We start from the raw sequence: 25,854 nt of genomic DNA, 5'->3' as shown, positions 1-25,854 counted from the left end.
TTAGATTTACTTCCTTTAATATTGAACAACCAAAGTTTCTCCTTTGTACATAATCCAATTTAAAGATAATATAATTAGCACTTCCAGCATTAACAGTCTGTATTTACAATGAATGAGATAGGGTGGATAATCTAAAGAGTATTCAAATCTGTATGAAACAAATCAAAATACGAAGATTTACAGTAGGCTCAAAATCCAAGACTTCTCCATTTACGGAATGCAATTTAAAAGGCTTTGTCATCTTTATTACTTCTAAGGGTTCCTGAAATGATGATTTGTATCAGAATTTCAAACATCTGAAATCTTCAGCAATGCCTTCATTATTTGTACATGACATCAAAAATTAATTCCAATACTTTTTTCTACCATTTTTCACTTGCTTGTAGTCCAGGCCTGAAATCTGATGAAAGGATAACAAATAAATTTACTATATAATCCTAATTCCATATTCCTGAATATACAACGGTTGGAAGTAGATGACATCAGTCCATTCCAAGGGTTATGTACACAAAACTTACAAAATGTTCTTCGCTCTTGCATAAAATGTGTACACAGTATCAATGAGCGGGGAACTTCAAAGTTTTTATGGGTTGCTGCTGGCATGGACCTTTGTTGATTGAAAATAAAATACCTTTCACTCTATTGTTCTTGTAGCAGTTTTAGAAGTTAATCATCAATCCCTGGTGTTTCACCCTGTTGTATTCTAGAGGCGATTCTAATGGCTTCTTCCAGAGACTGCTGTTCTCCAAGCTGAAACAAATACATTTAAACATAAATAAATCCAAAATATTAGACATGGACATAAACTTGCAAAAAAATATTAAAGATGAAGCCAAAGATCTAGATGTGGATCAATACTTTAGCGCAAATAAGTGTAATTAGTATTGTCACACCTCTTCTGGGTAACATACATTAGCAGCTATCTAATCAGCATGACAATTAAGATAGCTTCCAATAGGAGATTAAACGGAGTTTCTAAGTATCTACCAAATAAATTTTTTTCAAAGAATTGCTGCCTGGTAAACACATTTCATGGCACACAAAGTAGATGATATTTCACCTTGACAGATACAACAAAGCTAAGATAAGGCTTTCAAAAGTCATGGTGGGTTTTCAACTACATTTTAACACTGGTAAAGCAAACAAACATCTTCATTTTTCTCAACTCACTTGCAGAAAGTCAGCTCAACATCATATGGTATAAATACATATAGAAAAAGTGTATACTTCTTACAGAATCCTGACTATAAAAAAGCATTCATGATGACACCAGTCAATTCTACAGTAGTTTAGAGAGGAAATATTCTTGTAATTGCAACTACGAAGTCATCAATGTATCTGGCACTGTCAGAAGCAACATCGGCCAACACTCAATAGACAATTAGGCGTCATTTTGGGAAAAAATCCACAGAGGAGTTATTATATGGACACCACACACATACACCCAGGGAGAGGAACATTAAAGACAACCTTGGCCTAATAAAAATGTAAAGCTCGCCATTACCTATTGGCTTGGGAGGAAGATGTATCAGAGTATGAAAAGTAAAACTAAATTATTTGACAGATGGATAGACCTAACAGGACAGTTCCAAATATCACTTGTAACTTGTTTCCATAGTCACTGGGTATCACATTCTGGAGCCTTCACAAGAAGAGCAGCTGTTAACCACCACCTCAGGACTTTAGTCTAGCTATATCAGTATTTAGAACCCAAATGGATTCATGTCTTAGTATCAAAAAGAGAAACAATCAAGAATTCAGGAATCATCAATACTTTGATTTTTAATTCTTTCTCTTGTATTTGTATTGTATATTTTAAGTTTAATTAATATAAAGATACTTCGCCAAAAGCTTCACTGCTGGTAACAGAAGGAGCACGTGCAGAGAGTGCCTAAGTTTTCTCTTCATTCAAAGGACACACTGCCGAGGCTGCAAGTTAACTTTTTTCCATCCTCTCATGCAAACAGTTGCTTTCCGATATGCCTTCTCTTACATGCAGTTTTGGTTACCACCCAGTTAGCTCAAAGACAGGAGTTCAGAATGAAGAGCTTCTTGAGTTTCATTGCTCTTCAGTCAGCATCTGAGCTGCTATTTTCCATTTAACAAAAGGGAAAGTAATATCTTCAAGCAGAAATGAGAGATTTTTAACACAATTCCTTTTCATCTGAGCTTTCAAGAGAGCACTGTGCATACATACACTTAGACTGCAGCACTGGTCCTGAGACTCAAATGAAGTTTTGATCTCATGATAATTTCAGCAAATACGAACAGTTTGAAGGAACCAGACTTAAGCTGCTGTCACTTCCACATGCAAAGTGTATTTTACACCCTGGAAATGAGATTTCTGAGTGCTTTTTCTGCATTCCTTTTTCTATTTCAAGCTACTTCCAGGAACACATATTAATTTACACTGCTCAGTACCAATTTGTTTAGAAACTCCTTTGAGCATCTCCTCTCTGTGTAGCCACACGAATGTACTTTTAATATTGGCATTTGTCAGAGCTAAGGCCCTTCATGCAAAACACACTCAAGACAGTTGCATATACCCTTTGAAACTCATAGGGTGTATCGCATCTATGAAAGTTCTCCTTCTCCTAATGGTATACTGTCTCAGGCTGTACAGTTCCTGTGATCTTCCATGTTCTCTAAAGCAATACGTGTGTTTGTGGTGATATCCAGGCAGCAGCAGGATCACACCCACAAAGTGCTGAGTACAAAAGTACCTTCATGACATTCTCACTGGGCAGGAAAGCTCATTCAAATCATTTTGTTAATGACCAGGAGCTTCTAGCTGTATAAGTAAGAGACACTCCAAAAAACATTAATACCATCTCACCTGTACTGCAATTTGTGTTCCATTGGATGTAGCCAACAACGTAACAGGTCTAGTTTCTGTAGTCACCAAATGGTGCCCATGTTGCTGATGTCCCATTTCTGACGAGGCACTATGAAACGCTGCCAAGTCTTGAGCCACAATAGCTACCTTCAGGACCAAGGAAGAGAATCAGCTGGATGACAGATCTGTTACCATAACTGAACTCTTAAAACAGTTACCTTCAAAGTTCAAGTTAAATTCAAGCTGTGATTACTCATGAGCATAATTTTATTGCACAAAAGAGACATTTTTTAAGAAAGCTATCTATTAGGTCTCAAAATATAAATATCCTCAGAACTGCACAGAAGTTCCATAAAGGTGCCTATAAGCCTGTGATTATTTATTCACCCAGAGCACAGTGATAGATAACTATCTTCATTTTCATGCGGTGCACTTTTAAAACAGCAGAATGCATTTTAACTTAAAGATTAAAAATTGTATCACCATGTTTCTACTAAAAAAGTTAGCTATTGTATTCGTGTATTAAAAATAAAACTGCAAACATAGACAAATTTTCCTCTCTGCCAAAGAAATTACAGACCCATAATATTAAGCGATAAAGGTACAGCTCATATTGGATTCTATTTTTAGCTCTGCCAAAGAAATTACAGTCCCATAATATTAAGTGATAAAGGTACAGTTCATACTGGATTCTATTAGCTCTGCCACACATTTATTCATTGTGGAAAATGTTTAGCATTTCTAGATCTTATTTTACCTAAAGGAATTACTGGCTGGTACCTCAGAATTTTTTCTTGGTGCCCAGTTATTGTTTATAAAACAATCTGCTGTATGGTGATGTACAGCCCTGGAGTAGAACACATCATGTTCTTATAAGAAGAATGCTACGGGTGGGTCTTGAGAACTATTTTAATTAGCTAAAACTGTGTGAATGACAGAACAGTGATGGCTTAGGTGCCTCTTGTATATCAACTTGTAAGTGAAGATTACACACATATGCAGAACAGTATCTTACCTGCTGTCCTTCAGTGCCTTCTGCAGTAACCATCGCCACGGAATGTGTTCCCGCAGAAGAGATGACAGCGTCGTGGGCAGGGACTGTGATGGTGGTGCCATCCTGTGTTACCATAGTGATAGTATTGCCAATGGCCTGCATATCTGCCTGGGATATGTTGACCTGAAACACAAAGTAATTCCTGAAGTAAAAAAAAAAGGTTTGATTGCTGATCAGGTCATACCTGAGTCTCAACTTTTGACAATGTTACATATGTTTTTAAGTGAGATTTGAAAAAAACCTATGCATTTAAGTGTAACAGCATTTATCAAACAACTTCTGTTCAGCAGAAATGCTCCTGCTAGCTCGGTTTCTTCATCTGAAACAAAATATGCAGCAATCCAGAATGAAAAGGCAATTTGTTCATAAGTAGCAGGAACAAATACTTCAAGCCACGTTCACTGGCCAAAAGATCTATGGGCTGTTGTTCCATTTCCTGAACAGTGTGCTCATGCATTCCAGGGGAATCATTGTCACTCTTTGGCCAAGTCTCCATCTTGGACAAAGAGCCCTCATCACATTCATCTTACTGATCGAGATCTAATATTCCATGACCTTTCAGACACACTTATCTGTTTACAGAAGTAAAATCATGGCTCTCACTAATAAGAGAAAGGATGCATACTTGCCCCCAGAGTTGGCGTCTCCATGTTAATGAGATCTTACTCCAGATAACTTCATGATAGATTATCTATGCATGTGTCTTACATCATGGACAAAGTGACTCAAGGTAGTACCACCTGACATATTTTTATCTTAATGGAAATACTGAAGAGGCATATAAGGGCTTAGAAATTAAACCACGAATAAACAATTCATAAATTAATGATATAAATTACTGATGTCTCCAGTATAAATGCATTAGGGCACCAAGATACGTGACTTGATGTCTGATTTAAAGGGATTTTCAGGGCTGGCAACGTAACAGCTTCCTTTAATATTTCATTTCCAATTTGAATTTGGAAGCTATCTTTCCCATGCTACTGTCATTTCCAGCTGAGATAAAACTTTTCCCTGTATGCCTTCAATATATTGCCATATTTAAATGAAGAGTTGTGCTGAAATCCCCTCCCAATGAAATTTCATATGAAATCCTTAAGAAAATACATTGTCTGTAGGAATTTTCAAGTGGAGGTAGTATCATTCGTTATCCTCTTGTTTATGTTAGAAATGGTAAGAACTGCATATTACCAAACAGCTCGTAAAGCAGGCACCAAGACTAGAAAGATTTCCTCGTCCCGCCTCAAAACCCCCCCACAAAAGCACGTGCAGACAAGACAACAGTGAAGATAGCCATCAGATATTAATAAAATAATCAGGGAAGTCTGAGAAACTTCAGAAACTAGGCTGTATATATAACAATTGTTAAAATAGTCCATGTGTACTTTATGAGTGACAAAGGTAAAAAGGGTAGCCAAAAAATCTAGCTTTGTATTGAAACAGTTTCAAATACCAGAATACATGGTTTAATTTAGGTATTCCAAAGGGGCCATAAGCACAAATATAATCTAACCCAGCTCCAAAAAAGCTTTTGCTTAAGAAACCCACAAACATATTTATCAAGAACCATGACTGATTTTCGCAAGCACATGGAGCGTCTGTAAACGCTTGACTGAATTCTCAACAAACTTTTGTGATCTCTTCAACACTGTGGTTACTCACATGTTGAGTTCCATCCTGGGATATTAGTGCTACTTGTTGACCTAATCCTGACTGAGTAACTGTAGCAACTTGTGCAGAAATTACATCTTCTCCCTCTACACCTGTCACATAGGTTATCTGGGAGCCTTTGAGAACATCTTCACCTTGACCTATTTGATAGAAAGAAGGCAAGAGAGCAGTTTACATACTTTGAATGCTGTCAGGAAAGCAAATTACAAGGATTACATGCCAGCCTGGTTTGAAAGTTTTAAACACTTGATTTGAAAAATTAATGAAAAGATGAGAAAAATAAAAGGAAAGATACTAAAAGCGAGCCAGAAAGTCTCTTGTTTTGGGAGCATGGGGTATAATGTTTTAGCAGTAAGCTTTAATACACATAAGTATTACACATAAAGAAAATAGACATTTAATTTATAAGCACATACTAAAATGGTGATAAACATTTTTAATTAATTAGTTAAATATTAACTTCTCCATACAAGAGGCTCCACACAAACACAACTGGCAGCTTTTTAAAAGACTTATTAATTAACAAACACAGAGAAGAAGCCAGTGATGCTTTTCTGCGAAGATTTCATTGCCTTACTTTAACCTCAGAAACGAATCTTAGCATTCCCTCAGAAGTAGTAAGTAGACTATAGCAAATTTGCTTGAGGTGCATTCAGTGCAGTTTCCCACATACACATAGTAAACCAACTTTTCTGACACTGCACGTGTATTTGCCTTCTTCATTCACATCTAAAAAAATCACAATTTGACAAGTGATATTTGTCCTATCACAGTACTACCTTCAGGCGGATCTTTCACAGCCACAGGATTCAATACTCGTGATACCATGAAAAACGTATTTTAAGGAGGACTACAGCACATGAGCTTGTTCTCATCTTTGCCTCTAGGGCAGGGTACAGAAACTGCTATTAACCACTGCAAAACCAGAACAGTATCAGGATGCTGCAGAGACAGGTTTTCCCATTTCTCAAGGCAGTGCCTGTACTCCTTCACAAAATACTGTCACCAACCACGGCGTTATACACACTCTTAGAAAAATGCCTAAGAAAAATCCAATAGGTTGCAAACATAAGCATTTTAGACTCTCACAGGTCCCTTCCCACGTTCGTGTTTATATAGCAGGTTTGCTGGGATTGCAGCTCAAATTTCTCTCCATCCCCAGAGCTGCTATAAATGAGTCAATGATTTGGTTCCCCCAGTTTCCCTTCAGAAACTGTTCCCTTGGTTTCTGTTTACAAGCTGCCTACCACACTAAAAAGTCCTATAAAGAAGTTAACTTAAGTACTTGAGATTTTTATCTACGCTTTCATTTCCTCGTTATAAAAACCCCAGCAAAATACTATCCAGCCTATTTCTTTTTTTTGGCAGGAAGAAATTCAAAGACTGAAACTCTAACCTGGAGGTGGCTCAAAAAAAGCCTCTTGTTCTTCTTCAATGGGCTCTGTGTCATTGTGTGCTGTCCGCTTGTGCATAGCAAGTGTAGAAATCTGCTTGTAGGTTTTCCCACAGTGATTACAGTTATACGGTTTGGAATGAGTATGTACAACATGATGTTTATATAAACTGGAATACTCTGTAAAACGTTTATCGCAACCAGGAACTGTACAGACATAGGGCTTTTCCCCTGTATGGAAAAACAAAAGGAATAAAGAAAACTTTATTCAGGATGCACAGAAAAAAATCGTCAACAAATAATACTGAATAACACACCTTCATTACCAATCATACTTTAATTTCAAAAGCAACAGTGAAGCTCAAGCTCACAAAGTTTATCAATGCAGCCTCTCACTGTTGGTTTTGCTTTTTTTAAAAAAAAAACCACCCTGAACTACTGCCAGTGAAAGTTTGGCCCTTTTTCTCCCTATTTCATCTAAAACACTGTCCTGATGAAGACAGAAGAATACAGACTGAGAGCTGTGATGTCAATTTGGTGTTCTATTGAAAAATTTTCTCTTTTATTACTGGAAGCCCTGTACTTTTCCTTAATGATCAGCTATGTTGAGACACTAGTACAATTTCACTTACTTTTAAGTCTTTAAGCTCTGAAGAAATCTATAGGAAGTATATGCTTAAACAATTATTGTTTTGTATAAAATCACCTTTCATTTAAAAATCAGTGAAACAAATATCCAAATTGCATTATAAACTAAAAAGACAATCTGAGATACAAAACATACTTCTATGAAACTTTGCTTCTATAAAATATATAAGGACACCAAGACTTTCAAATTTGTGCCCACTACTTCTGCTGACTAGCTCTGCCAGTCAAGTTGGGTAAGCACTTTCACCTCCGTCTACAAAAAGAAGGTTCTGACCACTACTTCAGCAGCACGGAAAATACAGCTGGGATCAAAGAGTGACTCACAACAGTGAGCCAAAGTCAAGCTCAGGCTTGTTCTTCACTGTTATTTAAAAAACAGCTCACAGCAGAGGCAAGCCCTAGCTAGAACTGTATTAAGGATTTAGCCCAACGTCCACTAAAGACAGGGTTTTGCATTCCTTTTAAAGAACTTTGTATCCAAAACAGACTTACTCTGCCCTAACAGCAAGGCAAGAAACCTAACTGCTTAACTATCTCAGGCCCAAGCAAAAGTACCAGACCAGGTCATATAAACACAACTATATCAAACATTACAATGCACCAAAACAGCATTCAAAGAATGACACAGCCTCCCCGTTCAAAGTACAAAACATCACTCACATACCTGTGTGTATTCTCACATGATTCTTATAATTAGTTGCACTGGCAAAAGCTCTCCCACATCCTGGCTCTGTACAGTAATAAGGCCTTTCACCTGTGTGTGTCCTGATGTGAACCTTTCTAATGTTAGAGGTTGTGAATGACCTGCCACATCCTTCAAATGGACACTTAAACGGCCTTTCACCTGAAAAAAAGGTAAACATGAAAAAGTTACAAAAGAACAAAAATCCTGTTACACTTAGCCTGAACACAGGAATATAAAGCTACCTAATTCTCTTCTTGAGACCCATGAACATGCCACTATGGAGTGTTCTACTGTTTAGCCAAAACTGGACAAAAATCAGGAAAATTATACAATCTCTAAACTAAATTACAAGGCATTTAGATTAGTAGTTAATGATGTATAAAACTGATTCAGTTGCTTGGTTCCACACTGTCCATATTCTAACATGTATTTAACACTCTCCCTTCACACATTCATTATCCCAAACAAGTGTATCACACCATTGGTACATATGTCAATTATTGTAATGCATAAAAGGAAAACTATACCTTCAAGATTTAGCATATAACCAAGATACAAATGGATTAGTAAAACTCATTGTGGAAAGCACTTAACCTTACATGAGAAAAATAAACTTTTAAAAGTAACACTGCCCTGAAACTCAAATTTCAACCCTCAAACCAAGGCAATCACAAATACAGGTCCTTTTTAAAATAAGTATATTCTTGTAATATAAGTTTAAGCATGAGAACTTACATCATTTAGCCAAAACATTTCACCGTGATCACCAGATAAGGTCAACCCATCTAACACCCCAGCATCCTGACCCTTCAGATTTATCAAAGCACACAGAGGAGAGCGAAGGGAGTTAACTTCGGAGAAGTCCGAGCCACCTGACATGCTGTCATGTTGTAATTTCACACTGCACTGCACCCACTCTACTGCTTACCTACCAAGGAGAAGAATCTGAGAGCAAGAGAGGACAGATTACCACTGCAGATACCACATTAAGTACTTAGAAATAAAAAAACCAAGTCCTGATAGAGACATTGATACCACAAAACTCCAAAGTAGTTAGCTTCTTGGCAGAGGAAACTATAATTCACTCCTTAAGGCAGCTGTTTCGGGAAGGTTTTTCAGCTTCCTGCCAAGGCAGTGTGTGTGTGTGAGTAGCCTCAGTGTTGTGTTACCATGGCTCCCCCGATCCTTGCTTCAGCACAAGACCTCAACTCATGCCTGAAAGGAGCAGCGTTGCAGAGTCAACCCCGCCCAACAACACATCATTAGAAACCAAAACAGATTGCTCTTAAAGAATGCCCTCAGGAATGTCATCCGACCCCTGCTGAAGCCAGCCTTGGAAGTTTTTCATGTACTTGTTAGAAAAGCAATCCCTTTCCAGGTGACTCAGATTTCTAGTCCTTGAAATGCAAAGCAAGTCAGAAGCCTTCAAGCTCTACCCCACAGCAGCGATGAGGAACCATCCTCATCAGCTTTTCCGATCCCAGAATAGTATGGCTAGGGGAGTCACGGAGGAAACTCAAGGCAAGCACTGGATGGCAACAGAAAGTGTGACTGGACTGCCAGTGAAAGATAGGGAAAAATTGCTTTTGGCTAAAACAGGCAGAAAATGAAAAAAGCGCAAATGCCGCTCTACATGATAGGAACCCAAAGGTTTCAGAGCCATGGGAGAGAGCGGGCAGAGCCCAGACTTGCCTCCATCGGGTGCACTGTTGCAGCTTGCATTGAGGATGAGCATACACTACTCCATCCACCTGCACAAAGGACTCGGTGCAATTCTCTTCTCATTCTTTAGCTTCCTGCAGCTACTCATAAATCTAAAAAACGACAGCCCTGGACTCCAGTCTCTGGACTGCTGGGAGTCTATGATTGTATTATTAATATTGCTCAAATGGGTAAATGGTTATATGGGGCTGGCTCAAGTCTTGTGTCTCAAATGCTAAATTAGATTAAGAGATTAAATTACCATACAATTTCTATAGCCATAAAGTAGTAAAGAGTCTACAGCTAATCAAGTTCTTTCCATACCACAGAAATCTTTTGAGTTCATAGTCCATACTTGATGTACTATGCAACAAAGTCAAACAGCTCTTCTAGAAGTGAAAACAGATGACCCTTCCATGTCTTCATCCTGATGACCAATTTAACATGAAGATGGCACTAATCCCAACAGACCGTCTTTGAACACAGAAGTCCAGGAAAGAAGAATTATCTCAGTGTAATCTTGAGCTTTATATTTTTATTGCCTGTTTTCATCCCCACCCCATTGTTCTTTTTCATGTAGGAAAAACCTATTTCTTTTGTTCTTTTTTATTTTTTTACTCTCTGATTCACAAAGTTCCATGCAAAAACTTGCTGGTGTTCTAGCTGGCAAGTAAATATACTTAGGGGAATAGATTAGTAATAGATTAATCTTCCTACATTTAAGATTTTTCCTTTGAGATCTCAGGAGCAAAGGAGACATTGTGCCACCTTGTTTACATGTGTGTGCATCTATAGAGTTTTGCTGAGTGTAGTGTATGCTGCCTGTAATTTATATTTTGGCTTTCAAATTAATGGGGTTTTTTTTTAGATAAAACGTAAGATTTTATATTTTATACATTTGGCAGCTTTAGTAACAGTTGGTTTTCTATGATACTTTTGTTCATTTTTCTGCTGCAAGAAGAGAAGGGAAATGAGAATAACAACAAGCTCAGAACTATCAACCTTTGTGAAGCTGGGATGCAAGTTATCTTAAAGCATCAAAACAAGCACACGGATGCCATTTCTAAAATGCGAGGCAAATTATTGAGGAAAAGTTTCTTGTTTTGTTACAGTTGCAAATGAAACTGAAAAGGCACCAAGTGAGACTCAGTATCAGTGTTAATGATGCATTGCTAAATGTTAGTGCATTTGCAGTAGTAGTGTGAATGCTTAAGCACTTCTTCCAAGAAGAGCATGCTGGATTTGCAGAAAACGCTTACCATGCTGAAATGCTGCTGAGCTCACTGGGCTTCAGAAAGAGAATATATACAGGCTGATTTCATAAGTAAAAAGTCACAAAATAATCAAAGAGAATAAAAAAGTCCACCTAAGTGAATTAACAGAAACAACAAAATAGGCTGATAATAGTACCTGTGTGGGTTCGGATATGTTTTTGCAGGTCTCCTGAAGTCTTGAAGGATTTGGTGCAGTTTTCCTCTGTGCACCGATAAGGCTTTTCACCAGTGTGTGTTCGGACATGACTCTTTAACCCATACCCTGATGATCAGAAAGGATGTTTTAATACTATAAACACAAAATTAGGATACTCATAAGCCATCACTATCAAAAGCTGTGCTTGCCATTCCAGTCAGGACTCTTTCAATCTTCATTCTACCATACAGAGCATGAGAACTCTAAATACGGTTTAGAAATTCTTTCATCCTTCATGCAAAGAGCATGCAAAGAGCATTTTACCAATATTTTCCTTTCTACACTTCCCTGAAAAGGTCATGACTAAAGAACCTAAACCCAGCCATCTTAGAAAACGAACTTGAATTTTACTTGTGTCCACAAGTGATGAACTTTATTAAAAGCAAGGATTGCTGAACTACAGTGGTACAATGGCTGTGACCAAAAATATGGTATTAATAAACAAACAGCTGTTTATAGCCACACGTTAGTTTGCTGCAAAGAAAGAGAATATTTCATTACATAGTTTTGAAATCCCTTTAAAAACACAATGCAATTAAACTTAAGTGTAACCCTTTAAGTGTGGTTGTTTTCCTTTTGACTTTTCTCATCAGCATTTCTTTTGCTTGTTTCTGTTCAAAGAAATGGCATTAAATGTATTAGCTCTGACAAAGTTATTTTAAAATAACACCTTAGCTGTTTTTTTTTAAATGCAGAGCGTAACTTTTCTAACCATCATACTAATTTACAGTCAAAGTAAAAGAATAAAATTTAAAACAAGTTTTGCTCTTTCACTTTCGTCCAGATTTCAGTCTTCATAATTGCATTTTGCATGATCAAATTCAATCTCAGGGAGAGTATAATTTCTGAGCAGAGTAGTCTGTATGAAATGCAGAGTCCACTTCATGAGAAAAGTCACTCTGACAAATTTGATAAAGAACACTTAAAACTGCATCTTCCATCAAAATGAAGTTCCTTTCAATTTTGGAACTGAAGATCAGGTACTTACCTCTAGCCAACAGGTTCAACTTCTTATTATCACCTCATTTAACTTATGCTATTAGCTTCATGTTAAGAAAGGCCTATTTTTTCAACATAAAATCTGACTGTAGCATGACAGGTGAAGAGTAAGGCAAAGTGTCAAGTGTTTCACCTCATTCCTCCTTCAGTAGCTAAGAGTTAAATCCTCTGTCCTGTCTATATACTGTGCTAGCTGAAATGACAATTTTTTTTGTTTTTAGAATTCCCTCAAACAAGTTCTTCACTTAACAGTTTTAAAAAAGGCAATATTAAAAACTTACTTTGTACAGAGACAAACACTAACAAACAGGAGGAGCTAGTTTACAAAAGATTACCTGTTGCAAAGGCTTTGCCACATCCAGGATGTTCACACTGATACGGTCTGTCTCCTGTGTGTGACCTTTCATGCACCTGTCAAGACACCCAATGCACTGACTCTTCATGTTGTATCTGATTACTTCAACACACAGAAACAGCTCATTCTCAAAGGCAACAGATTTTATTTCTCTTCCTATGACTCATGTTTTATATCAGTGATTAAAAAAAATACAGTAACAATGTTTTCCCAAAACTGAAGTCTCCTTCCAAGGTTTAACCTGATCCTTGCAGTCAGTTTTTCAAAGAAAATAAATATAGGCAGAGATTCCATCATACAACTACATTAACGATAGTATGCAAACATGCCTCAGAGACTGAGCGTTACTAATGATCCTCTTGTACTGCAAGAAACCTTTATAGCAAGGACACCAATTTAACATGACCCAGAGAGTCAATTACTCACTGACTCCAGAGTATTTTGACAGGCACAAGGCAGCACTGTAAGGCGTTTAACTCATTGGCAAGTGCTTATCTTGGCCTAAGCTGGAATGTGAGCAGCTTTATACCCTTAATGTTTCAGTAATTCTTTTACTTAATTTAAAAAAAAGGAAGAGAATTAAGGAGTTGCCATCTGTAAAGAAAAGATGCTCCAGCCTTTCACTCTGAATGCTGAATTTTTTTGAAGAGTTATACTCTGCATTATGATCATAAAGTCTTCCAAAAAATGGGAATTTTAATATGATCATATATACATATAAAGTAGGTAAAGCGAACGCTGGATTCCAGAATTTCCGTGACACTGCTGGTAGAAACCATTTCAGCACGAGATTTTTTTGACGTGCTGGCAATACAGGAGGCTAACATGATCTCACACCCGTATCTGTCCAGAACACTGAGCAACATCAGCCAAGCATCTAGGACAACCAATAACTGTAAAATCAACCCAAGAAACATTTGACAAAACAGCACCATTGCAACTGTCTCCCTATTAATTTCTGTTACTTTTAACCACATAATCTGTCAAAAAAACCCCATGCCTGCAAAGTAACAACGCTCATTTTATGTCTCATCACCTTAAGATGGTGAGCTGTTGTGTACAGTTTTCCACAGCCGTCATAATCACAGCGAAAGGCTTTCTCTCCACTCTGCTGAGATTTCGCAGTCACTCTTGTTCCATGTCCTTGCAAGACAATCTTAAGTTAAAAAAAAAAAAAACATTAAAAAAAACCCCAAAACGCAATGGATCAGAAAAGTTACACACGTTATTTTGCTATCAAGCCAGAGCTGATCCTGAGATGCTTCTTTTGGCTCTCTTTGCTATGCCATGTATTTCTTAGTCCTCAATAAAGAGACTAAAAATAAATAACTAAAAGCATAAGTTATGAAAGACAGAAACTGTAAAACATACTTACCTGTTGCTAACAAATTTAAATGCATGCATTAATTAGCCAAATAACAACAAAGACAAAATAATTTGAAATGTAAGCCAAATGACCAAATTAGTAGTTAGAAGAGGCCTAAACTATATTTAAGGCACTAGATCCATTCCTAAGGGAGATTAGCCATAACTCAGACCACCTTTAAAGGCAAGTTCACGCAAAGGCCAAACTATAATTAAATGCACTTTTAACGAGCACTTTTTGAAAATGAAGGAAAGCATTTTGTACTTTGTCAGCGATGCAATTTGAGCTAGGTTCTACTCTCCTTTCTGGCATGACAAAACAGGAAAATACACAGACTCCTTTTAAAGGCTTTTTCCTGCACTAAGTATGCAAGGAACTTTCCTACAGACCGAAGAGGCAGAAGCCCAAAGGCAAACATTTTCATACAACTGTACGCAAAATAATCAAGATTGTTCTGAAAGGTCCCTTTTCTTATGGATTCAATTCTATTATGAGTTGTCAAAAAAACATTACACAGAATGGATGAGGTGGGCAGGCACCTCTGGAGATCTCGTCCAAGATCTGCTCAAAGCGGGGTCAGCTGTAGCTGGCTGCTCACAGCACACCCAGACGGGTTCTGAGTATCTCTAAGGATGCAGACTCCTGAGGGCTGCCTCCAGCCTTCACATTCCCAGCTAATTCTTCTTGACACGTACGAGGTCCAGCAAAGTGTCTCACCGGCTACTCAGTAACCTGCTTTAGTTTGCCAGTTGTCACCCCCCTGGATTTCACGTGCGGTGCTGTGATGCTCTCCCAGCAGACACCAACGTGGCTAAAATTCCCCGGGAGGACCCCGGCCTGTGACCATGAGCCTCCTTCCAGCTGTGTGAAGAGGCCTCACCAAAACCCCGACCAGGCACTCTGGAGCAGGCAGCCACCACCCCTCCAGCCCCACTGGCCTGCCAGCTAATTCTGACCCTATACCCCCGGGCTGTTCTTAAGTCTAAAGACACAATGTTGAGTATGAAATCTGATTTCTTTAATCAACTGAAATGTACTACACCACTTCAGAAAAGCTTCCCTGGAACCACAGAGAAAAATACACCCTCATGAATCAAGAACAGCATTACTAATACTGTTGTTCAACGTATGATATCATGAATCATAGAAGTCACTTTAACATATTAATGACCACGAAGATGACACCTGGTTGAGCATGTCCACTTAAGCACTGATTTGTTTTTCTACCAGTAAACCTGCTAGTATTTCTTTGTTGTTTCAGATTATAAAAATATGTATACAGTTGCTAAGGTTCACTATAAACTTAAGAATGCCAAAGTTTAAAAGAAAAACAGTCCTATAATCAATGTGCTAAAATCTGTAAGGAAATAACCTTACATAATTTTACCAACATTAAGATTGATACAAAGCAGAGGGAATAAAAGAAACAGAACACTTAGAAAAAAATAAATTGAACATCACAAGCATTTGTTTGTTCAAACAACTGTTTGCAGAAGTATGTGTTTCTTCACAATAAATTAGTTGGTATAGTTTGAAGATTATTAAGAATTCTGTATTATCATTCAACAAGGACAGATAAAGTATTAAAATGACTGTTCTTAGAAGACAATACACTCTAAAGAACTAAAGAATTCTATGTCAAGAGGCACAAAACATAACAAATAAATCACCTTTACATTTATGTAAAAAACTGTTGAGAGCAAATGTGTACTTCAAAATACTTTTAAAGAAACAAAACTAAACTAACTGTAAAAAAAAAAAATCACAAACACCTCTTGAGTTCAGGCAGGTAATACAGGAGAAAAAAGACAACAGCGCTCTCGGATAAAATTTTTATATTATACACATGCAAATTCCAGACATATGAGCCTGCTTTTACTATGAACAGATGGGTATGACAGGTTTGAAAGGAAATGGTGTGTGATATCCGTTTGGCCATATGTAATCTTTTGTTTTCACACGTAGATATCACAAGGAGGATTTATGCAAGTCTGAATGACTACTTAGCATCACAACATCTGTTCTGTTCTTGTGTTACCTGTGGACTTAAAAAGTTTATAAATATGCACTTATTTAATATTATATCAAAATATGAGACTGTTTTATCCTAAGTAATATATTATTTCAGAATGACCTACAAGTAAGTATCTACTTAAATCAAGATACAAACATGACTAAGATTTTCATACATAACTGATAGCTCTGGGGCCTTTCAGTTGGCCAACCGCAGTCACCTTATAAGGGTCAGAATTTGAGACTAAGCCTCAATATCTTTTGAAAGATAGGATCTTTTTTTGTTTAGAACATAAAATGGTCCAGAAGATCAGCACATTTCCATAAGCCATATACGTTGTCATATATGTATAAGATAAAACCACTCCAGATTCACTTTGTTTTGTGGCCGAGGCTGAAATCAACAGGTAACTGGATACTGGGCAGAGGTCGTTTTATGCAATAGGCTCTTACTTCCAGGTAAAATCAACCAAGATCTCATCTTGCTCTTCCTTGCATTTTGTAGGGAGTTGTATCCCTATTCCAACCTACAACTGTGCAAAACTTGTAAATTTCTTGATTTCATTTTAATGGAATATGTTCCAATAGCATAAATAATGTGGGTATTAGCTATTTTCCCCTTTCACAGTCATGCCACACAGGTACCAGTGGAGTGTCTGCAGCGTTAAATATTGTTGGAACTGGCTTTTAAAAAAATAAGACTAGAGAATGCTGAGGTGGCTATCAGAGATGAGTCTATAATTCTTCCTTTCACAGATACTGTATTTTACCTTGGAAAACCTACTGGTCTAGTTTGTTATCTTTTAAATTAAACAAAAAGGAAAACAGAGCTTCTCTGACCAAAACTTTCTCAATGCAACAACTTTCCCATTTTTGATTTTGTCATTTGAACATGGGTTTATTATTATTTTTGTTGGTGGTCATAATTTTTTGATGCCCAGAATATGTTTTGCATTGTCTTTTCATTTAATAAAATATGTTATGACAACAAATACCATTCTCCTTACATAATTTTATGAATCTCAGATAAAAAAAAACAAAAAACTTGAGACTTAGTAAGTAGTGCCTGTATTTTCCATTGCTCTTTGTACTTTCAAGTTAGTATTTTCACACTGAAAAGATTTTTATATTTCTATATAGTAGCAACATGAATATAGAAAAATAAAATCAAGTATTTTCTCCTTCTTTAAGATTCACTAGGAGCAACACTCTTATCTGCTGCTTCCTTACAAAATCTGCAATAAAAGTCAAGGACACTAACAGGTAGTGGAATCAAAACAGGTCACCAAAGAAATTGTTTCTCTTGAGAAGAAAGTAATTCATTAATTAGTTAGCATTCCTTCTGCTTTAAGGACTATAAAAAGTCAGTTCATTCTCTGGAAAAGAACTTCTGAAATATCCGTGCCCTTACTGATGAAATACTTAGGCCAGCTTGAAAAATCTTAGAAATCCAACTTAATATTTAATTAACAGAAAAACCCCAGAAAACATAAGTATTAGAAGATCTTTTTAACATCCTATGAAAGGGTCTTGTATGAGGTGAGAAACATGACCTATCTGTATAGGTCTGAGATCTGCAACTCCTGAGGGGTAGCAGCAGAGCCCAGTTCATGTACACAGGACTACATGCCTATTGCTGGGCAGAGCAGACAGCAGAGATAGACATATCTAATTATTTTGCATTGGACTACATACCTGCATTTTTTTGTCTGGTTCATTTTCACCTATCATTCCAGTGCCACTAACACTGTCACTTCCATCAATAGACACCTGAAAAATGAAGTTTAAATGGGAAAAACATTTACAGGTTATTTTCATTCATCTGAAAAATAGAGAGTTACAGAGAGTTCCCGAGGGCTTACTATTTCACAGCTCTCTAGCTCCCTCTTGAAACATAGTTATCCTACAGACGTTAGCTTACATGGCAGTCACCACTTGTGACACCTGCATTATAGAACGGGCAATGAAAGTATCTCAAAGTTGTCTTAAAAAAAGGACAGAAAGACTGGAAGAACCAAATATGTTAAGTTAAAAGACTGAAAAAAGTATTAACATAATTTAATAAATTTAAAAATACTGAGTTGTGACAGGAAAAAACAAGCACGTTTACTTCTTTCATGGTAGGAATATATCTCTCACTCTCCGTAAAGCAGAATTTACTTGTTTCGAACAGCACAACTCCTCTGAAATCAAAATACTTAAGAAGATGTGTTGCACCTCAATTCAAAACCATCAAATTACAACAGCCAGGCAAAGACTTGTGTCTTATAGGCTTATGTTTTAAAAAACAGTCTACAGAAGGAGAAAGGTATTGCTGCTTTCCAAGGAGCTTCTAAAAATATTTGAAAGAGCATTAGATGCGAATTTGAAAATTTTTTTAAATAAAAATATAATTCCCCATTAAAAAAAAACACAACACAAAAAACCAGAACACCAAAACTTTCTCTCACATTCATTAACTCAAAGAACAGCATCTTATCAGTCACTGTCAAAAAAACTAATTTAAAGTATACTTTACATAGTTACTCATTCCTTAATTGCCTCTGCACGGAGCACAGGCATTCAGAATACTCTTGCATCCATGACACTCCAGGCTGAGGCTGATGTCCCTAAATGTAGTCTAAGTGATTTCACTCTTCTCTAAAACATTTTGGCAGGAACCCTACCTCAGCTGGTGTGTTTATGGCCTTTCATTAAAGCGGTCATAGCAGGCTCCTGAGAATGTCAATGGTTGTAGAAATTATCTGGTTCAAAGCATCAGCTACCAACAATTCACTTGGAGATTGAAGATGACCTTGGCCCATAAAGAGGTTTTCAGACTGGACTATCTTTCTGAATTAAATGGTTGCGAGCAATAGTCTTTTGGCAACTTTGAGCTAAAGGAGTGAAGATGAATGTGCCCAGGCAGAAGCAAGTTTACACGTCAGACAGACTGCAAGCAGGTAATTCTCAGGTGGGTTTTTTTTTTGTTTTGTTTCTTAAATGAAACAGTAGTCATTCAGGGACTTGAAGGGAGGGGAGAGAACCTTCACAGAAAGGAGGCTTGAATCATTTCATCCCAAACTCCCTGCTGCTGGTTGAGAAAAGAACAGCAGCAAAGAAAATAAAAGTTCATCAATGTCACTGGAAGCAAGCGATCCCAACGGGATGTGCGTGCAAGGTGCACAGACAAATCCCAGGAACTGTACTTTTCCAGCACCTGGGACATCGCAGGAAAACAGCTTACAGAAGAAAAGTATGCACTGTCACTTTTTCACACTACCATTACATATCTGCTAACTTAATGTTCACTGAGAGCAACGATATCTCTTTTTCGTTGGTTGCTTTGGGAAGAAGGCGGCATTGACTTAGGCCAAAATGAAGAGGCCTCTCATTAAGTCTTTGCACGTGCTCTCCAAGATGTGGGAAAGCAGCACTGTGCCTGAAGGAGAAGCAAGGGACAGGGACAAATGCATGTGCTCTACCACTTTCAGGGAGCTTCTCTGCAGTCTTCTTGGGTCTCTTTGTATGAACTCTCTTAGAGAGCTTCTACATTGCTCTTGGGTAGCCTGCTGAGCTTGGCTATTTCTGCCTGTTACGCAGGACAGGGGAACAGAGAAGAACCACCATTCTCCAAATCTGCCCTTAAAATTTTCCTCGTCCTTTTAAGTTTTGAAGAGAAAACCTTCAATGTTAACAGAAAAAAGCAAGAAACCCAATTTTAAAGCTCTTTTTTGCAGTACTGGGAGAATTCTGGAAGAATTCCAAGGAAGATATTTGAGCTCCTCCTAAAAGACTGTCTCGGATTCTGAAGAAAGATTTAGTCTGCCTCCAATTAAGAACACGAGAACACCTTTAGTGAGTCAAACTAAAGGTCAACCTAGTGCACCATTTTGCTTCCAACAGCAGCAAGCAGCAGATGCTAGAGAAGACTAAAGAAACAGGCCATGCATTTAGTGACACATTCCCACAGACTCTCCCAACCTCCAAGCAATTTGTGGCTTAGGAACTTCCTGAACTACAAGTCCCACGTTCCTACCCAATACTTGTGCACACATTTTTCTTCTATGAATTCATCCAACGACTCTTTGCATCCAGGGACATCTTAGTATCTACAGTATCCGACACGCAGTGCTATGGCTTAACTTTGTGCTGTTTGAAAAAGTATTCTTCCCCTGTTTTTCTTGAACCTGTCACATGAGAGTTTAATTTGATGTTTCCCTGTTCTTATTCTGGTAAAGACAAAGTCACTACTCCTTTCTGTGCCACTTAAAATTTTATAAAATTCTATCATATACTTATCCTTACCTCATGTATTTCATATGTTTGGTCATCATTGTTGCCCCTTCCTGTACCTTTTTCAATGTTCCTACACCAGCTGCTATGAAAAGTATACATTGCCTCACTAGGAAGCATACACGGACATGGAGTAGGATCACAAAACCACATTTCTCCTTTCAAGAGAAAGACATGGTTGTGACAAATGAGCTATTATTTGCTTTTGTACGTAAAACAGGTGCAATACTTGGAAATGCGCTTCTACTGATTGTCCCTGAGAGGTTCTAGCAGTACCTTTCAGAATAAGGTTCTGATGTGAGAGCTTAAAGAAAACAGAGTTTTTCCTAGACATACACAAATACACTAGAGAAAACAAATTCACATTACAGAATTAAAAAAACACATGTTGAGATAAATAAGACAAAAATGCAAATAAATTTGCATTTCTTTTGTTTCTTCTTCACCTTCCCAAAAGAGATATGTAAAACAAATTATGATTAACACGGCTCCTTGTGATAGGGACAAAATTATGATTGATTTAAACCTAAATTAAATAGTAGCTATGTAAAAGCTGTATGTAAAAGCTTGTCACTACAGCACAACTAACCTTGAATTACCTTTTATTTTATGAAATGTTAAGGCATAGTCAAACACAACACAGTCTGACTGACTCTTTTAGAATCTCTCAATTATAACAGATAGAAGAATAATGAAAGAATAGTGTGTAAGTCATTTAATTATCCTAACTGGCCTTTTCCCAGAATCTGACAAGTCTTCAGTGACAGGAGAGGTCAGATTTTAAATTTATTGTACTCTTTTTCCAGATCAAAACAGGCACTGATGATAACCACCTAGCAACTAGGACACTGCTGAAGTATGAAGTCACTGAAGTCACTGCCCATTATTACATCATGCTTTACAGTCCAGTAAAGTGGACAATATGAATTTTGAGCATCAGACTATCTTTTGCTACTGAAAGTATGAATCAAGAGAAGTTTTTCCTAAACTCAGTAACTGTCTAATTGTCTGGTTTACACTTCATATCACGCATTGTCCTTGCCCAGGACACCTGTCCTAGTCTTCCCGATGCAAGAGGGAAAAACAAAATAAAAAAATCCAGCAATGGTGTCTGAATAACAGTAATTTAACTTTGTCCTTCCTTCTACACAGTGTCCTCTTAGGAGACTCCTTTCCAATGCCGTATTTTAGAGAAAATTATGGAGCTGCTCACGACAGTGAAGCACTGCCATGTCACGATGGTTCTCTCTATTCTAAGAGTCTGAAGGAAAACTCTCATAATTTTAATCTTAGATCACAGTTGGCTTGTGCTGCTGAATATCTTGTGACGCTACATTAAAACATTACGGACAGAGAAAAAGCCTTTGGGTTATACCTTGGCTGCATATTGCTCCAAAGCACTGATGGTATCTGGGTCGATGGCAGCATCTCCCGTGTGAAGACCTGCCACGGTGCCATCAGCCTGAATGGCTAAAATGGTGTCCGACTGCGGCATCTGCACCGTGTGGTGGATGTAGGCAGTTGTTCCATCCTCCAGCTGCACCGCTTGTAAAGCGCTCTGGTCATAACTGTCTGAGAAATAATATTACAAAGTGTTATGAAAGAAAAGGAATAACAATGTCTGCCTGTTACACAATAAACTACAGCTGTTTTGTAAGTTTTTCCTACAGTCATACACATGAGAAATATAACCACTAGTATATGAGAAATAAAAATGCTTAAAATATGACTATGGATAGCACTGATGAAAATTTTTTCAAGACGACACCTCCTGTAACTTTATTTCTGCACACTTATGAAAGTGCAAAATTGATTTTGTATTGCCCTAGCTTTATTTACAATTTAAAGCAGAAACACAAATATGCTTTCCATTTTATATCCACTCATAATAAAATAAAAACGTAACACATTTACTGATGGCAATACTTCACATTTTACAATTCACAAACTTGATGATTTTAAGAAGAGAAACGTGCAAACATGCAAAAGAAACACATAAAATAGAGAATAACTTTTAAGGAAGAAGTTCTTCATCATACTTTCTGCTCTTAGTATTGCTGATTGTAGAATGCAATTCTTGTGATACTGGTTTGAATGGACTTAAAATATCTACTTGATCACTTTTTGAAGACAATTAGTGCTACTTCCAAGATTAGTGTAACCATCTTCCGAAGAAACCTAAATTATCATTTGAAATAAATATCTCTGCATTCTTGACTGTCGGCTCTCACATCCTCTGCCCTACTACCTAATGGCAAAATTATCAACAGCACGACTTAAAATTACATTCCTAAGCTCAAGAGGGATAAATCCATCAATTGATTCTTATCTGCCTTCTTGTCTCATTTTCACATACAATCATTGATGAAATCCTTATAAGGGCTTACATTCTCTACTAATGTGACATATACTTACTTTAATGTGATGCTGGGCTAAAAGAAAGTGAAATATGCTGGCTTTGATTCTGTTTATTACTGTTACATGAGGTCCAAACATGGAACTGAACCAGTTTCATTTCAACAAATTCCACAGTCACAAAGTAAAAGCAACAAGTAACCTACATTAGGAGTCACGCTAAATGACCTCATGGTCTAGAAAGAGTACCATATTTTATACTGCTCAAGTTCTGTTCAACTCTAATGTAACAAATCACTTGGAAAAAAAATTACCTTTTGAGGTGTGATGAATAAATGCTGTTGTTCCATCTTCCAGCTGTACTGCTTGTCCATCTTCCAGACGCAGGCTGTCCCCTGTTCAGAAGAATTACAATGCCTCAACAAGTTTGAAAACAACAGTAGTAGGAAAGATTAAACACTGAGTACCTAGGACCTCTTCATGACTGTTTCCATTAAAATAAGAAATGAAGCTACAATAATGACTGTTAATTACTTAATGTCAATATTTATCAGTAATACATTATTTTAGAATCTATTTCTTGTATTATTACACTTACTGCTTTTAGGCATGGGTACATGTTGCACATAAGCAGCAGAACCATCTTCTAATTGAATCACTTGCCCATCCATTAACTTACCATCTGAAATACACAATGAGAATTCTCAAAAAGTATTCTGTGTGACACATCACAGTTTAAACACAGAGTTCACATTTTATTGGTATTTTAACCCAGAAAGCATCATCAAGAAATAATGTTTGGTAAAGAGTAATCACGGTATGATGATATAGAGGTTTTAAAATTCTGAGATTTAAAAAAAAAAAAAAAGCCTGATGTCCTCTCCATAGGTAGAATGTTGATATTTAGGTTTGAAGTGTAAAGGTATCTTACTTTCATTTGACTTTTGTTCTGTATTTGATACCTGCATCTTATCAGTAGTAGAAACAAATATTTATTTTATGGTCTATTTTATTTATAGTCTAATATAGTCTAATATCTGTTATTCCCAGATGGAACTGGAACTTCTTAAACTTTGCACAGAGTTTTCCTGATCTCACAGTCCAAAGGGGTTCACAATCCAAAGATACCATTAAAAATGGGAGCACGTTTTCACTACTAGTCATTTACCCACCTTTAGAATTGTGCTGTATGTAAGCAGTGGAGCCATCAGCAAGGGTGACTGCTTGCAAGCTTACACCTTCCATGTTTTCTAAGTTGTCACCATCTGCGAAGGAAAAAAGTTCATATTCATTATTACCAGCATCAAACCCTAAAAGCCACAACTTAACTAAATTATATCCCCTTAAAGCGTAAAGATTTCAGAAATAATATTAGGAAATAGTTCTTCCTTGATTTCTGGCTTTTGAACCTTCAACGTATACTGGGGTCATATGTTCAAGATTTTGCCCTGTAAACACAACAGCTAAATCTTACACTGACACTGAATAAATAACAACAAAGTTGAGGTTTTAGAAGAAACATTAATTAGGTCTTGACTGTCAAAAGTGAAATAACACATATACTTGTATTGATTTGGTTTTATATGCTACTACTTGTGACTAATATATACAAATCCATTTAGAGTAAAACACAGATTCAGGAAAAACTTCTAAATGTAAAATCATAACAAAGCTGTCAGAGAACAAGTTAAACCCAATTTATTTTAAAACTTAACTTGTTTAATACATACTTAGATATAGACTGAAATTATAAAATGTAAAACAGAAAAACTATAGTGAGAATAAAATCAAGTTTTGTATTTCCTATTTTGGCAAACTTACACAACTATTACCTTAACTAATAGACTCTTTCCTTTCAGAATTAAATTAGTGATCTTAATCAATCTCAGCTGACTAAGAATAATTTCAGCTATATTCTTCATTTAGAATATACTATGTAAGCTTTTGAGTTTTATCTGAATTTCAAACAGAAAAGACACAATAATGTAGAGATATTTTAACCTGAAGGTTCACCTTGCACAGCTACGGCTTCTGTCAGACAAAGAGTCACGTGCTGGGCCTCCATTCCTCCTCCAGAAAATTCAGTCATTCCCTGAGAGTCTCGATTTATCTGAGCTAGTAACATTGTTTACCTAGAAAGAAAATATTCACAAAACACAGGCAGAAAAATTAAATACAGAACCAGAACCAGTTAAAAACAACCCAAGTTTAATTAGATTTTTATATAGCTACTACAATTATTTTACGTTACCTGCACAAAGATGTGATGGATGATTGACTTAGGCAGAAAACCCCTCAGAGGACATGTTACTACCTCAAGTAACTAAGCTGTTAGAAACTTCAGGTAGCAGTTACTAAATTGAAGTGTGTTGGCCACATTTAGATTTCAATTATATATGAATTATTCAACCAACGTATAAAAAATAATAGTGGCAATGATGGTGTACACAGTGATATCTTTTTGTCTGCAGAATAAATAAATAAAGCTGAAAATTCACTCATGGTCACCCGTAAAAACAGCAGGACTTTTAACTAATAAATTAAAATAAAATCTCTCTGGTGCCAGTAAGAAGGTTAGACTCTATCACGTAACGGGGAAATACACACTTCACGAGTAAGTCTGAATGATCCAGCTATGTCCCTAAACACTCTCCAGGAAGGTTTCATCTTTAAATAAATAAATAAATCCCTCCTTGAAAATAATAGAGCATCTCATGATGAAATATAAGACAACAAGGATAGTGATCAGTGAGTGACAGTCACAACTCCACATGGATCTCAAAGTCACATACAGCCACCCCTTTGGATATCGGTATTTTTACTCAGGCCTGTTTCAATATGGGAGGTTAAGAAGTCTAGTGAATCTGAAAGGCTATTACTGATTTTCAGTATTACTAGATTAAGCAGCGATGTGCACACGGCAAATGGGTCGCTACAGTCCCAGCACCACTAACTGCCAACGTGATGTTACCCCAAGTACCCACATCACCTCCTGAAACTGGACCTGGAGTCTAGTCCACCTTGGCATATATG

General features: G+C 37.0%; 1 protein-coding gene across 5 annotated transcripts; it reads right to left on the bottom strand.

The window, feature by feature from the left end:
* ZNF143 (zinc finger protein 143) lies at positions 1-24,960 on the bottom strand. 5 transcript variants are annotated; one of them, XM_009873006.1, is made up of 16 exons: positions 24,823-24,960; positions 23,994-24,086; positions 23,420-23,503; positions 23,136-23,216; positions 21,842-22,038; positions 17,887-17,961; positions 13,849-13,968; positions 12,793-12,868; positions 11,399-11,524; positions 8,267-8,446; positions 6,958-7,185; positions 5,553-5,701; positions 3,852-4,013; positions 2,837-2,983; positions 632-750; positions 227-400 (listed from the first exon to the last, which is right to left on the bottom strand). In XM_009873006.1, exons 1-15 carry the CDS (start codon positions 24,944-24,946, stop codon positions 667-669), a joined length of 1,926 nt encoding a protein of 641 aa, XP_009871308.1. In that variant the 5' UTR covers positions 24,947-24,960; the 3' UTR covers positions 227-400; positions 632-666. The 5 variants fall into 5 exon arrangements, with proteins under 5 accessions (XP_009871307.1, XP_009871310.1, XP_009871309.1 ...); XM_009873005.1 differs by having other exon boundaries at positions 1-750; XM_009873008.1 differs by having other exon boundaries at positions 1-750; positions 24,835-24,960.
* Between the last annotated feature and the right edge of the window lie 894 nt (positions 24,961-25,854).

Source organism: Apaloderma vittatum, unplaced genomic scaffold (assembly GCF_000703405.1).
Source record: "Apaloderma vittatum isolate BGI_N311 unplaced genomic scaffold, ASM70340v1 scaffold11637, whole genome shotgun sequence".
Lineage (NCBI taxonomy): Eukaryota > Metazoa > Chordata > Aves > Trogoniformes > Trogonidae > Apaloderma > Apaloderma vittatum.
Note: the sequence above shows the minus strand (reverse complement) of the source record. Positions and strands in the feature narration are given on the sequence as shown.

Bases quoted from the DNA above. Each gene is read 5' to 3' on its own strand.
- ZNF143 (XM_009873005.1), bottom strand. From the start codon at position 24,946: ATGTTACTAGCTCAGATAAATCGAGACTCTCAGGGAATGACTGAATTT. The intron at 24,087-24,822 runs GTTAAAATATCT...TTTCCTTCGCAG, and splicing joins TGTGCAAGGTGAACCTTCAG to ATGGTGACAACTTAGAAAAC. The intron at 23,504-23,993 runs GTGGGTAAATGA...TGTGTATTTCAG, and splicing joins CATACAGCACAATTCTAAAG to ATGGTAAGTTAATGGATGGG.